Below are 15,280 nucleotides of genomic sequence, written 5' to 3'. Positions count from 1 at the left end.
AGGTGAGAGAGGGGCAGTTATAGACAGCAGAGACTTAAGAGGTGCGCTATAACATCTAAAACTAATATGTGGACTTTGTTTGGATCCTGACTCAAACAAATCAATAGTTATTTTTGAGGTAGCACAGGGAACTTAGAATATAGAACAGGTATTAAATGACAGGGAATCAGTGTTTTTGCTAGTTGCAATAATGGCTGAATGGTTGGTTAAAAGAGAAAAAAATGTTTATTGGTTATAGATGCATACAGAAGTATTTAGGATAAAATGATATGGTAGCTTGAATTATTCTAGAAAGATTCCAGTAAAAAACAAAAAGAAAAAGAAAGAGAAAGAATAGATGAAACATGAAAATTATGGAAATTTTTCAAGCCAACTAGAGGATTCACGTGGATTCATTAGACTATTATTTCAACTCTTATGTGTGTTTAAAATTTTCCATAAACAAAGTTAATAGTACAGTTATTAAGAGATATTGTTTCTTACAAACATCAGAACCCAAAATATCAGTTCAACCCACAAACAGTGTGCATGAGATGCCAGAGCCTGTGGGAACTGTTGGGCACGGAGATGTTTATTTTTTCTGAGATGGGACCACAAATAAATGAAGGCACAATTTCTTTTGATGGAGCCCAACAGACAAACATAAGGTTTACTACTGGTGTTAACAAGGAGACTGCACACTAGAGGAACCAAGAGGCCTCTAACCAAACAAAGGAATAGATGGGGTTATTGCAGGTTTTGGGGAAGTGTAGATATAGATAAAATTTAATGAAGTTGGGTTGGAGAGACTACAGCCCAGCAAGTTTGTGTGCCAAAGAGTTAACGCTAAGCCTGGCCTGGGAAGCTGACTCAGGATCCTCAAAGCTGAGATAAATGTGGAAGGTTGTGTCCCAAACTCCTGTATCTGAAACTCTGCAATTGGGCTGGAAGTTGAAGTTATATCTGGGTGTCAAAATGACCCATGTGGCTCAGAACTTGCAGGCAGCAGCGGGTTGTTCCACCTGAGGATTTCAAATAGCAGAAGTTTTAGAAAACGTGTCTTAGCACTATGTCCTTGATGTGAATTAACGAAGGCAGTTGTCACAGGTTCACAGAGGTATCTCCAGAAATGCTGACAAGCAAGTCAGCCGTGTTCCTCCTTACAGACCGTTCCTTACAGGAACCCTCACCTCAAGTTGTATAATAAAGTTAACTGAGAATGAAAGACAACACATGGACTAGCAATAACGACACCCAATGTCTATTAAGTATTTACCATTTTCCAGGGACTGGGCTAAACAACTTAGGAGGCCTGTCTCATTCCACTGTCCTACACTAAGGATTTAGACTCCAAATGGATCGGGATATATGTCCAGTTTGGGGAAATCTCAGCCTATAGAGGCCAATTTGCCTTGTTTACTCACTGAGCCAAGATCCCTTCTTGGATTTGCATTCACAGTCTTCTGGTGGGTGTATCATTTTTAGAGGGAACTGACCGCTTCCTTGTTTTATTTCTTCCATTTAACAAATATTCACCAAGTGCACACATGCACCCACGCATACCTAAATTCAGAAGGCAGATATGATCCTCATCTTAAGGAATTCTCACTCCAGCAGGTATCTCTTCCTTCCTCTTGGGTCTAGGCCTGGTTCAGGCAAAGTGCATTCCTTACTTAGAGGAAGGTAAGGAAAACTGCCTCTGTTTTATTCAGGCAGAACTGCCACCGCACCCCTCACAGCTCCCACCTGCATGCCGCCGACATGCATGCACAAACCCAGGCTCTTTCCTCCAATGGTTACCCAGTTTCAACTGCTGCAGGTCGGTCGATGTCCTGAACTTTGCTGCCCTCTAGTGATAAACCCACAGAACATCACCGTTGCTTCAAGGGTTATGCTTGTAAATAAGACCTATTTTCACCCATTTTTACTTCTTTGCTTTTCTTTTGAAAATTAAGATAGCAAGAGTGGTTATGCTTGTAAATAAGACCTATTTTCACCCATTTTTACTTCTTTGCTTTTCTTTTGAAAAAAGAAATGCCTTATTAAAAAATAGCATCACACATATGGTACCCAGAACTATCAGACTGGATATGTAATTGCAGTAGGCATATTTACATCACTTTTGCTTGTTTAGACTTTAAAATTCAGGGCATAAAGATTCAGTTTATAAGGACTCAGCTTTATAATTTGATAAAGTCTGTCAAATTCACTCCAGTTGGTGAAACCAGCAATCTCATATCTGTTTATTAGCCTAGATTATTTTAATAACACACACATGCATGTTTTCAGAATTAAAATTTGTTTTAAACAGTGCTGGTTAGGCCTAGCCTCCTTCCCTGGGACTTCCCTATATCCTTTGCACTGGGTTCCAGCCATAGTGATTGCACCCACAGACCCTCCTCTCCTTCCTTCTAAAGTTCGGCTTACGAATCACTCCACAAGGCCTTCTTGCACCGCCCAGGCAGGCCTGAGGCCTTTGAGTTCCCAGAGTCTCGTGTGTGCTTTGAGGGGACCAGCTGCTTCTCCCGCTAGTCCCCTGCTCACTCGTTGATCGCCCCAATTTTTTTTTAATTTATCCATTTCATCTATTTATTTTTGATTATACATATTTATGGGGTACAGAGTACTTGTGTACATACATGATGATCAAATCAATACTATTAGCATGGCTGTCATCACAAATTGTAATTATTCTTTGTGTCCCTTACCCAATTACTCCCTAACCACCCCCCTCTGCCTTCTCACCTCTAGTAACGAACTATAGGTCTGTTCTCTGTAACATGGCTGAGCTCGGAGAAGATTATGTTGAGTGAAATAAGCCAGGCACAGAAAGAGAAATACCACATGTCCTCACTCATAATTGGGAGCTAAGAAAGAAAGATCTCACCCATGTCTACCACCCCAGGGCAGGGGTTCTTCCCTACTCACCCCTGCAGCTCTCGCATCCTGCCCTGTCCAGCACTATCCGAGCTCTTCGGTTAGTGTCTGGTGAGTGAGTAAGTGAAGCGGGTAGGGAAAAGCCAAGTGACATACAGGCTTCACAGAGGTTGTGACGAACGTGCAGGGGGAACAGTACTGATTGATTAGAGCAGCCAGGAAGAAAGGTCACAATGGATGAGACAGACTTAGATAAACAGAACAGGGAGATGAAGATTCCAGGCTGTACTTTTTCCTCACAGTACTTATAACATTGCCATTTCTTCTGTGTGTGGCTATTCAGTCGGCCAAGTCTCGCCCCTCTCTTTAAAGTGTAAGCTGTTAACCTCACCACCATAGTTCAGGGTTGAGTTTCATGGCAACAGTGAGCTGAATTGTGGGGAGAGGTAAACAGTTCAGTGAGGGCAGACCAGAGGCTGGGGAGGGAACCAGAGCTCACAGAAGGAATAAAATGACACAGGACTAGAATTTAGCAAGGAAGTATGAAAGGAGTTCCTGAGGCCTGATATGATCCCAAACAAATTTTAGACTCAAAGTCAAAAATACCTATATCAAGTAGTCTAAGCTGTGAAAAAATGTAAATCAGCTAATTACAAAGATTTTAGAAAGATGTGAGAATCGTGTCAAGCTAGACCCCGAGTGAGCAGCAAGGTTACCTGGGAACACAGGCACATTGGAATCTATGGCACCTCTCCCCTGTTCAATCTCTGTTTGCTCCCACTGTCTTTCCTTCTCTGTAATCAAAGAAGCATACTTCCAAAAGTGATCTTAGAGCTCATCTAATCTCCATTTCCTATTGTGAAGATAAACAGACCCAAAAAGCTGAAGTGGAAATTCAAATACTAGCTAATGTGCACTGTGTGCTTACTCTGTGTGAGGCATATTTCTAAGTGTTTTATGTACATTAACTAATTTCGGTCCCTTCTCCCTCTCCAACAAAAGGTATATTGAAGTCCTAACCCCCAGTATGTGTGAATGTGACCTGATTTGGACAAAGGGTCTTTGCAGACTTAATCAAGTTAAGATGAGGTCATTATGCTCAGCCTGACATCCTTGTAAGAGGGAAATCTAGAGACAGCCACACAGGCAGAACACCATGTGAAGAGGGAGACACACAGACAAGGGCCCATGTGAAGAAAGAGGGACAAAGAGACACAAAGAGAAGATGGCCACATGAAGATGGAGGTAGATTAGCTATGCTGCCACAAACTAAGGAACGTCTGGGTACACCAGAAGCTAGAGGCAGCAAGAAAGGATCCTCCCATAGAAGCTTCATAGGGAGCATTGCCCTGCTGACACCTCGGTTTTGAACTTTAGCCTCCAAAGCTGTGACACAATACATTTCTAAAGGATCCTCCCATAGAAGCTTCATAGGGAGCATTGCCCTGCTGACACCTCGGTTTTGAACCTTTAGCCTCCAAAGCTGTGACACATTTCCGTTGTTTTAAGCCACCAGTTTGTGCTACTCTGTGGCAGCAGCTCTAGGAAACAAAGACACAACCCCATTATGACATATAATTATCTCCCAGGAAACTTAAGTACAAGGTCCTGGAACTGAAACCCAAGCTGTAGGATTCGTGAACCTGGACTCTTAGTATGCTCGACTGCTTCTCAGGACCAGACTCAACTCTCACATTCACCTCTAGTGACGGATGAAACTTGTGGACACTCACCCTCTCTGAGCTGGTCCACTAACCTGTAAGATGGGAACAATCTCTGTACCAGAGGGCACCCGAGACTCACACAGGCCTTTTGCTAAAGTGCTCAGCAGGGCCTCACCAGAGTGAGTGAATGACAAATAGCAGCTTGTCCTTGTCCGAGGTCACAGCACTAGTTGATAGTAGAACCTGCATGTCCAACTCCAAAGCTCTTTCTACTACAGCAGTCTGCCTCCTAAGTTCTCTTCTCCCCTGAAACTTTAACCTGACCATAGTGGAACAATGAAGCATATGTAATGAACTGATGACAATTCAGTTCAGTCTTGACTTCAAATTTAGAATGTTCTCCCTCCAGTCAAACACTTCCCCCGAAACCCTACCTAAATTAAGTTGCTTTTTCACTTCTCTCCAAAAAAAAAGATAGCTTCCCATACTAATATATGTTATTAACTAAAGGGTTATTTCTGCATAATTCTATATGGTCTGTATTTCATTGCTGCTTCTCCTTATCATACATCACTTCCACTAACAAAATTTTTTTAAAAAGGAAGTGGGAGATAAAACTTCTTCCTTACATTTGTGAGAAGAGAAAACAAAGGTCTCTAAAGAGCATAATATTTTCAGTTAGCAGATAACTAATACAAAGGACTTAAAAATAACATGTATTCATTACACTCCTTTATTGTATTTCATCAATTCTGTTTGATGTATAAAAAGTATCTATGACACCAGTATTAAATTAAAATAAGAAATGTATACATGATATAAGGAAAACTACAGACCCTGTCCAGATGATTGGACAGTCTATAAACATAATTCTGCAAAGTGACTAATCACAATTACATCATTTTTTTATACCAAGTCCCATAAGTTCTTTCACTGAGCTCTGAAGCCAGTATTCCTTCTTGTTACCAATGAACACCAGTGTTTTGAGAAAATAGTTTTCTTTGTAAATATTTCACCACTTCCAATCTTGATTTTAGCATCTCGATCTCATGATAGGGAATCTGTATAGGGAGGAAAATAAAATTGGTCACAATCCTTCACAGTCTGATATATTTTGGGTTTTTTTTTTGTTACCTCATTTGTTTCTCACAGCCTCCTCTACACACAACAGAACGTAAGCTCCTGGAGGGCAAAGATCAAATCAGCTTATTCATCTTGTATCCACAGTTCCTAGAAAGATGCCCAGCATATAGGAGGGGCTCAGTAAATACTTACTGAATTAATAAGTGGAATATCTAAATAAAGAACCAGGCATGATCCCTTATTATCTGCAAGCTCACAAATTAGGTGGCAAGTTAAAATACACAGTACAAAAGGCAAGCGTTAGATCGGTGATTGAGAGGGAGTCGGCGTTGAATTGGATGAGGGTGAAAAGTGAACCTGAGCTGGGGGTTGGTGAACAGCCAGAATTTAGATACTCAGGTGAAGAACAGTCTGTCGGTGGAAGCAGCATGGGCAAAGGGAGGAAGGGGAGAGAGAATGGAGTGGACTTGGGGTCAGGGGAGAGAGAAAAGAGAAGCTCAAGGAAAGGGCAGAGGCCGCTCGGCTGGGAGCAGAGGGCTTTGCGGTAGGGCATGTGCCTGGAGGGCCTGGCTACGGCAGACCATGAAGGGTCTTGGACGTTAAGATGCAGAGAAATTTTTACTTTATTCTGCAGGCAAGTAAAGAAACAATAAAGGTTTCCGGGCACACACTGTCATGATTAGTTTTGGGAAAATCAATCTGGGGATGTGTAAGATGGAGGGGGAAAAAGCCACTGGATAGAAAACCCGAGAGCAGGCTAGTAGAGACAGCATCGAGCATTCTGGAAGTTCTAACTTATATTCGCTACTGATCCTTCCCACAAGACCTTATTACATAATCTACAATGAAAACACAAAGAAGGTCTTAAGCATTACATGTTGATGAAGATACTAGTTTTAATGGGTCATCTTATCCATTTTTATTCATTAAATCAGGGGGAAATTAAAACAAAATAGATATTGTAATAATTTAGTAACTCTAAAAGCAGAGTTTAGCATAGCTTATAATGAATAATAGGAATGCCCTACTTTTGGAAAACCTAAGCTTTGAAAATTCTGTATTTCAAAATATGAATCAAGAGATTTAAGCCTAATTAACAAAAGTTGATATTTAAATTACACATAGGATTCTTGGTCCATTGGGCTGGGAGGCCACTTAGTACTGTTAAATTAAAATGGAGACTGGGCCTGAATAATCCTTGTGCAGACAGTCAGGCCTTGAAAATAAGCTTGACCTTGCTTAACTTGCAAATGTAAGCAAAATTTAACTTGGGCCATTTCTTGTAAATGCTGTGTTAGAGAAAAATAGAGCTTAAGCTTAACCAATCAGAAGCATCCCACAAACTTACAATTATGTAACTAGGGATTTTCCAGTGAGATAGATCAAATAAGGCAACGGTATAACTGTAAACAATCAAATATTTTCTTTGCTTTATTTGGGTTCTTCCTATAAAAGCCCCCGCTTTGTGTTCCTTGGGAGAGCTCCCAACCCATTTCCATTTTAGTGCTGCCTGAGATTCATGAATCGCTGTTGGCTCAAATAAACTCTTTAAAATTTTATTATGCCTCAGTTTACCTTTTAATACTACCCTGGAAAAAGCAAATCTGAATCACAAATTGCTTTTGGAAAAATATAAATAGATGAAGCCATACCTGAACAACTTGATAACCAAGTAACCGTAGGTGTCTTTGTTTAATAGCTTCTCTTCCTAGTAAGTGTGTGCTATTAGAGCAAAATCTTTTTGGCCCATCAATGCATAATGCTACTCTGAAATATCAAAAAGGAGAAAGAATCTTAATTTTTAAAGTAATCTAAAATGTTTGTTTTTAGTTGCCAGAGTTTACTTGGGATTTGGCTATTACTATCTGCCAATATTATTTTCAAATAATTCATGAATAGGCTATACTTCACTGAAAAAGCATTCAATTTTATTAATATTAATGTTTATAAACTATTACAAGAATTTCCAAAATAGCATGCTGTAAAGTAGTATTTTAATTTCAGAATCATGTCTATTTTTTCACCTTCTTAAGATTGTTTATTAACCTCAACAAGTCTTATAAGAACTACAACAGTTTTCTTTACCTTTTATGGACATCTTCATCAACTGTAAATGGCAATACAAATCCATCTTCATCTAATTTAATTTCAACATCTGGTGAAAAAAAGGAAAAATTCTTCGTGTGATACCCTCACAAACACTATCTTCGTGTATTCCTTTGTTCTGATTTCTTCCACATTGCATTTATCAATTGGGCTGAAGGCTGCAAAGTAATGACCACAAACCAAACAATGGTGAGAATTTTAATTCAATTGGCTTTATGATCAATCAAGTCAGCCTTAAATTAAAGAGGCTCCCCTACACTGAAACCAAGAGTAGGTTCTCGGTATCTGGGATGCGACAAGCCCCATGCATGCTCATGCACACTTTCCTCTTGTAACAAGTGGCGGAAATCCTTCAACTCAGATAATGAAGAAAGCCCTTTAAGTTAAGCAAAGTTACACATGTATGTAACTCGAAACTTCTATCAGTCAAGCTTGCAGTGCCTCCATTGTACGTAAAGCATTTTGTACCCCAACATGTGGTCCCTGAGCACTGACAGACTTCCCTGTCCTTCCCCTCTGATGTACTGCCAGTCTTTTTGTAAAAAGAGCCCAGAAGGGGTGGCCAGTTAGTTCAGTAGGTTAGAATGTGGTGTTACAACACCGAAGTCAAGGGCTCAGATCCCGCACCAGCCAGCCAAAAACAACAACAACAACAAGAGCCCAGTAAAGACAGAGAGGAGTGAGCTGTGATCACTTGAAGCCTATGAACTACTGTCCTTCATGAAATGATTTTCTGTTTCTCATCAATTTAAAAGAATTTTAAGGGCAGAAGGACTTGGACCCTCTAATCACTCTGTCCAGTAGAACTTTCTGCAATGATGGAAATATTTATACCTGTGCTATTCAACCTGGCAGCCATGAGCCACATAATGCCACTGAGCACTTGAAATGTGGCTCGTGACTAAGAAATTGAAGTTTCAATTATTCTAAACTTTAAATTTAAATGTAAATAGCCACACATACTAGTGGCTACTATATTTGGACAGCACAGGCCTAGATTACAACAGCAGCTAACAATTACTAAGCATTTACTATGTTCCAGGTATTATTATTTCATTTAGTTCTTAAGCAAATCTTTGTGGTCACTATTCTTCATTTTGCAGAAGAGGAAGCAAGCAGGAAAAGGTTAAATACTCTGCTCAGGACATTCTGCTACCATGTGGCTAAATATGTGAGACTCAAACTCAGACAGTCCTAAATCTACAGCCCTACTGCTAACCACTGTTTCCACGTGCCTTCAGGGAAGGGACTATTCCATCTTGTATTTCCAAAGACTTTTTATGGCTACTTAGTCCCATATGTCTCCAAAAAGGATAGGATGCTGAGGTTTAAAACAGCAATAAAACTCCCCACACTACTTACCTATCGTATAACAATAGGGTGTTAACACTTTTGAAGCAAAATACAATCTTGCTCCTAAAAGGTCAATCAGTGCAGTCTTCACAGATTGATACAGCTGAAAATCCATAGGAGTCTCCAGGGAACAGCATAAAGTAATAAATGATCTCACTTGATATTTAGGAAGAAGTTTTGGACCCTAAAAATCATATGTGCAAACATGAGAAAGAAAAAAGATACAAAAAACTAGACAATAAATTGAAGACTACCTGGGTATAAAAGTTGGATGCAAAATTACTTTACAGGCGTAAAGAACTTAGAATATTTTTGTTCAGAACTTAGAATATTTTTCTTAAAATGACAATGCAAAATATTCTTGTTAGAGTTCAAAAATAACTTTTAAATGTGTTTTAAATGGGTTTAAATGTGTTTTAAAAGTAGACATTGGTCTTTCATAAGCAGAAAAAGAAAAGGAAGGAAGGAAGGAAGAAAGGGGAGGAACGGGAAGAACAAAATGGAAAAGAGAGAGGAAGGGAGGACAAATATAACAATGCTCACTGTTCAAGAAACATGTTTGGAACCCTTAGAATTGCTCAACTAAAGTTTTTAATAGTAAATGTGATAAAGGTGGCATTCCAATTTAGTAAGAAAAAGAGAGTGATATAATAAATGGTGCTGGCAAAGTGGTTATCATCTGGAAAAGGACTAAATTAAGCTTCTATCATACATCACAGACTATAATAAATTCCAGGTGGCACAACAAGGTGACTACAGTTAATAACAATGTATTACATTCGTGAAAACTGCTGAGTGGAGTTTAAGTGTTCTCACCACCAAACAATGATATGCGAGGTAAAACATGTTAATTAGCTTGATTTAGCCATTCCACAAGGTATGTATATCTCAAAACAGCATGAACATGATAATTATATACATTTTCATATGTTAATTTAAATACATAAATTAATAAATAATAATAATAAATAAATTCCTGCTGGATTAAAGATCTAAGTAAAATAAGAAAACATTATTTTAAAAAAATTAGTAAAGTATTTGCATTAACTTAGTAGGGGTGAAATATTCTTAAGTGATATAGGAAACTCAGAATCATAAAAGACAGATTTGACTACAGAAAACTTGAAAAAAAAAAGACATCATAAACAATACTAAGTTTAGAAAATAAAAAATTACAAACCAGGAGAAAATATGTGCAACACACATAATAGTTAATATTGATGTTTTACAATGAGTTCTAAAAAAAAAAGACAAACAACCTAACAACAGAAATGAGTTACGGTATAGAAAGGCAATTGGAAGAAAATGTAAACAGCCAATAAACATTTGAAAACATGCTCAAGTTCATTACTGCACATTAAAATGCAACTTCAACATGTGATCTAAAACCCTTTTCCACCAAGTAAACGAGAATTAAAAAGACTAATAACACTGCAGTAGAAGTGAAAGATACATGTCCACCTTCATTCATTACTGGCGAAATGTGACATGCACGACTACCAGGGAAAAAGATCTGTCAATATCTATTAAAAATTAACCCAGTAATCCCACTTTCAGAAATCTAGTTTACAGATTAAAAAAAATGAAAAGGCTCCAGTATGATAGGTTATACAAGGATGTTTATGTGCAATACAGATAATAGCTAATGTTGTTGTTTTGCAATGCATTGTTGATAGAGACAAAAGTTGGAAAAAACCTGAAAGTGCATTAATAGGGGAATGGTAGAATAAATACCAAGAAATATCATGACTTTCTTAAAAAGAATGCATTTGATCTATATGTAGCGGCCTCAAGGAATGCCCACAAAATACTGGGCATAAAAGCAAATTGTACTTTGATTAGTCAGTCCCATTCCTTGAAAAGAGAAAAACTGGACAGTGTTTATGTATTTATATGCACTGGGGCATAGAAACTGCTAACATTGTTCCTTCAGGGGTGGACGAAGAGTGTAACTATTATGTACCTTTTTATACCTTAGCACTGCTCATGATATTTTAAAGAAAACAGTGATGCTTTTCTATTCTTATACCTTATTCCAAAAATTGGATACTCTTAACTGTGATTCAAAGTTAAGTACGGAGGACCAGACAGGGGATGGCCAAGTCTGTATACCATTTCTGATTCTACACAGGGTCTGTGATAGTTATGGGGGTGAATCTTTATAGCACTTTATGGGAAGAGCAAACTCTAGGGGAAACTAAACTCTATCAGATAATAGAGAAATTTCTGGCTTGGATTAAAAATGCACTCAGAAATAATTCAGGATTTGTTCAGTCCAGAGACTCAGTTATGGGGAATGCAAAAACCTTTTAAAATCCTCAGAGGGAATCTAGGAGTACTGTAACTCACATGCCTGTAGCACTTGATTAAAACCTTCTAAGAAATCTTACACAGCAGAAAATTGGTCCTTCAATGACAAGAACACAGAAATGGAGTCAATTTATCAAAGAAAAGGCTATCTAGTGGCAACTAACTGCAAGTAAATGAAAGTTTTGCTTTTTAATGAGGTTACTGATACAGATCAGAAATTAAGGAACTTAAAATAGTTCAGGGAGAACAAAAGAAAACTGCCCTGTTAGGGAAATAAAGCCACACAGGTCATGCTTTTACCTTATAGAAAGGGCATTCTAGGACTGAGGTTAAGAAAAGTTGAGTTAGTTGTGCCAGATTCAATCTGTCCAAATATGATTGTTCACCTGAAATAAAAAGCATCCCAGTCATAATTAAGTTTGAATTGTGGTACATGAAATGACAGAAGAGAACATCAAGAACATGTCAGTTCTTGAATAAACTGATATTCACTCCACTGGGAAGCAAAATCGTTAGAATTATGCTGTTTTCTTGTTAGCAGTGAAACTGACTTCCAAGAATCCTACCTCCTAGCTACAAAATGTAACTGAAAGTGAAAAAATACATTCATAGAATTAGTGGAAGTTTTCTTCAATTATGGAGATCCAAAAACCTGACATACTTGGTGGCCTTGGGTTAAGTGAACAGGATCCTCTCAATCTTTGCTCACCCATCAAAGGCTCTAACATGTTATTGTGGCTATTACCACAAGAATGCTGCAGTTTCTCAGCTAGGGCAGCGTAGTCTATTTATCCAAAACTGCTTTCCTCCCTCTACACAATGTCCTAGCTTCTTTAATTCTGAGTTTATACAAGTATCTAACTTCAGATCTCATCTTCAGAGTATCATGGAATAAAAATAAAGGCAAAGCACTGCTCAAGGTAAAAGGTATGAATGTGACTTGAAAGCATTACAAATTCAAATGTTAATTTTTTCCAACTGTCAGAATTTATAGCCAACTCACCTTGCAGCCGCTGAAGAAAAAAAGGGCTGAATATTTTCGCCATAAAGTTGACTGGATGACATTCAATAAGTGAACACGAATGCAGAAGTTTCAATAGTGTTTTGGGAGGAAAATAATTGAAATGAGTGAATAGCACATTTTCTAGCTTCCTAAATAGAGCAGAGGCGTTCGGTGGCAAATAATTGAGTTTTCCGAATGGTTCAATTAATTCAGAAATCTGACTAGGTGAAAATTTTTCTGATTGGCAAACAAAAGTTTCTGCCACTGCATTGAAGATGGGTTTTGAAAGAATCTGTTTTCTCCCACAGTACTCCATGACTTTGCTGACAACTTCAGGGTCCAAGGTGAGACACAGGGCAGCTACATGTTGCTCTAGAGCTTTTGTAAAAAATCTGTCACTGTGCCCAAAATATATGAAAGCCTCTAAGACTTTCACAAGCTCTTCATCAGTGAATTGAGGGATGTGCCTCTCTACATATTTACCCAATTTTATAACCAGAGGAAGTGCCTGCGTTTGATTAAGAACAACCAGGGCAGTGAGCATTTGGCTAATCAATTTAGGACTCAGGCTGGAAACTAATGAAAGGGAGAAATTGTTTATCTTATTTAAAAAGATCTGGTGTTGGTCCACTTTATCAGTACATGCTTGCAGTATTCTGTAAAGAGACACAATATCCTCTGGGGTAAATGTTTCCAATTTTTCACCTTGCAGTTGATATATAATCGGTTCCAGTGTCACACAACTTGGACCTTGCAGTCTAATCAGACTTTCTCCAAGAATACAAAGATTGTGAACTTCCAGGCCACCTCTTTTGAGGCGATTTTGGCATTCTGCCACTAGGTTCAGTAACAGGCTACTTTGAGGATCCATGCTCAAGAGAATCAGAGCCTGCAGAACAGTCACCAAACTCGTGTTTGACAGATGTGAGAGCTCATGTTCAAACCGAAAGCAAAGAGCCTGAAAGATGCTATTCTCCAGTATTCCTTTTGGCAGCCTTTGATTATCATCTTTTTTTCCCACTTCACAAATCCGTTGTAAAGCTCCTGCTGCCATAGCATCAGACAGGGTTTCCAGTGTGCTTATAAAACTTAACACTTCTTCTGATGAGGTGAAACTGTTGAGTCTCCTGTAAAAGATCTGTTCGTCCTCATTTTTAAGATTTTGTTCAAGCCTGTCCCAGTCGTGTACTTGAGAAAACAGTGGCTCACCAACTGGATGTAGGTCATTTCCATTTTCTGAATGGAACTTTTTACAACAGGCATGATGGAACCTGACCCTGAAAGGCTCAGGTTGTAGTGAACAGAACCAAGGACACAGATGCTCCTTGACTACCTTGTGAACATGATTTATAGGTTGATTTTTCAGAGCAGCCAGAGCTCTATTTATCCAAACATCAGACAAACGATAAAAGTTCCTCCGCAAGGTGATTAAAGCCATGCCATCAGATTCTTGACTTCTCTTGATGACTAAAGAGTAAAAAATGGTCAAAAACATTAAGAACATGACTCGCTCTACATCAACGTTTCCGACACTAAGGATGAGTACCCGAAAAAAAGGGATTAATAAAAATTTTCGACTAAAATAAAAGGACCAGAAGAGCAGGATCTCTGAATCTGAGAGATTAGAGAAGTGACTGGTATCTAACAACAATTATCGATATCACTTGCCAGGCCCTCTAAGTACTATAATGTGTATTAACTTACACGAATTAGGCGCTTTTACCTTCACTTTACAGATGAGGAAGAAGCGGAAGCACAGAGAAGGTGCCTCGCCTAGTGGACTCGGCAGGCAGGTGGTGGAGCTGGGACTCAAATTCTCGCTATTCAAAAGGAACAAGTCAAGTGGGCAAAATTCGGGTAGGTCGGCACAAGGCGAGGGTCCAAACGCGCAGGAAAGGCCCTGAGGTGTTGATTTCCCTCGGGGTCAGAATGCGGTTAGGGCTGAGGAAGGAAAAGACCTGCCTCGGAAAACGGGAAAAAAGTAGAATAAAAAGAGTAAAACAAAGAAGGTCAACGAGCGGGGTAAGGGGACGTCCCATCCAGGCCTCCACACCCCGCTGCGGGATCTGGGAACACGAGTGGGCTGAACGGAGGGGACGGGGAGCCCCAGGGACGCGTCCTCCTTGCAATGAAAGGTCCCCACGGGCCGAGCGCCCCCGAACCCGGCGCCCCGAGGATCTCCGCGCACACCCCGGGCGGCAGCCTCAGCCCGAGGAGGAGGGACGGCCGGGTCAGGACAGTGCCAGCACCTAGCGACACTGAGAGCGCGCGCAGACACCTACCAAGCTCCGGCAGCCGGGCGTTCAGAACCACCGCGGAGGCACCGGAGCCTCGTGGGTCTCCGTACGCGAACGCAGGGGCGGGGTCGAACAGTCCGGCGCATGCGCGGACCCGGGAGTCCACCTTGGCCCCGCCCACACCTGAAGCTTTATGATTGGTCCCGCTCCTCTCCGGAGGGTCCTATTGGTCCTGGGTACCGAGCATGCGCGCTTCGGCCGTGCGCGTGGGCTCGGGGTTGGCTGAGTAGGTACAGTCACGTGGAGTCCCGGCTCGTATAACTTCGTATAATGTATGCTATACGAAGTTATTACGAAAATGAAATGCAAAATTACCAATTTTAGAAAATGTAAACTTGTTGCCTTGCTGTAATTATGAGGAAAAGTATCATATATGCTGTCGTTCTTTATAATATATAGATGCATGTGATGTATGCAAATTAAGCTATATGAGTATGAGCTTAGAGGAAAAAGAGATAGAGAAAAAAGAAATAATGTGCTACAGTGAATGTGAGATAAAAAATACGAATCTGCTAAATCTTCACTTGGTCTCTGTGTGTGTGTCTCTCTTAGGTTATGCACCTGTCACTGTGCTGAGTGGGATGTGAGGACAATTTGACCTGGCCGGG

The 15,280-nt window shown here is 39.8% G+C and overlaps 1 protein-coding gene across 2 annotated transcripts; it reads right to left on the bottom strand.

The window, feature by feature from the left end:
- Nucleotides 1–5,223: 5,223 nt before the first annotated feature.
- Nucleotides 5,224–14,190, bottom strand: FASTKD3 (FAST kinase domains 3). Of its 2 annotated transcripts, XM_008581798.1 has the most exons (7): nucleotides 14,099–14,190; nucleotides 12,376–13,842; nucleotides 11,673–11,758; nucleotides 9,072–9,246; nucleotides 7,689–7,758; nucleotides 7,256–7,370; nucleotides 5,224–5,581 (listed from the first exon to the last, which is right to left on the bottom strand). In XM_008581798.1, exons 2-7 carry the CDS (start codon nucleotides 13,811–13,813, stop codon nucleotides 5,483–5,485), a joined length of 1,983 nt encoding a protein of 660 aa, XP_008580020.1. In that variant the 5' UTR covers nucleotides 13,814–13,842; nucleotides 14,099–14,190; the 3' UTR covers nucleotides 5,224–5,482. The 2 variants fall into 2 exon arrangements, with proteins under 2 accessions (XP_008580020.1, XP_008580021.1); XM_008581799.1 differs by lacking the exons at nucleotides 5,224–5,581; nucleotides 7,256–7,370 and having other exon boundaries at nucleotides 7,692–7,867.
- Nucleotides 14,191–15,280: the final 1,090 nt, after the last annotated feature.

This window comes from Galeopterus variegatus, unplaced genomic scaffold (assembly GCF_000696425.1).
Source record: "Galeopterus variegatus unplaced genomic scaffold, G_variegatus-3.0.2 Scaffold2468, whole genome shotgun sequence".
Classification (NCBI taxonomy): domain Eukaryota; kingdom Metazoa; phylum Chordata; class Mammalia; order Dermoptera; family Cynocephalidae; genus Galeopterus; species Galeopterus variegatus.
This window is presented reverse-complemented; position numbering and strand designations above follow the sequence as displayed.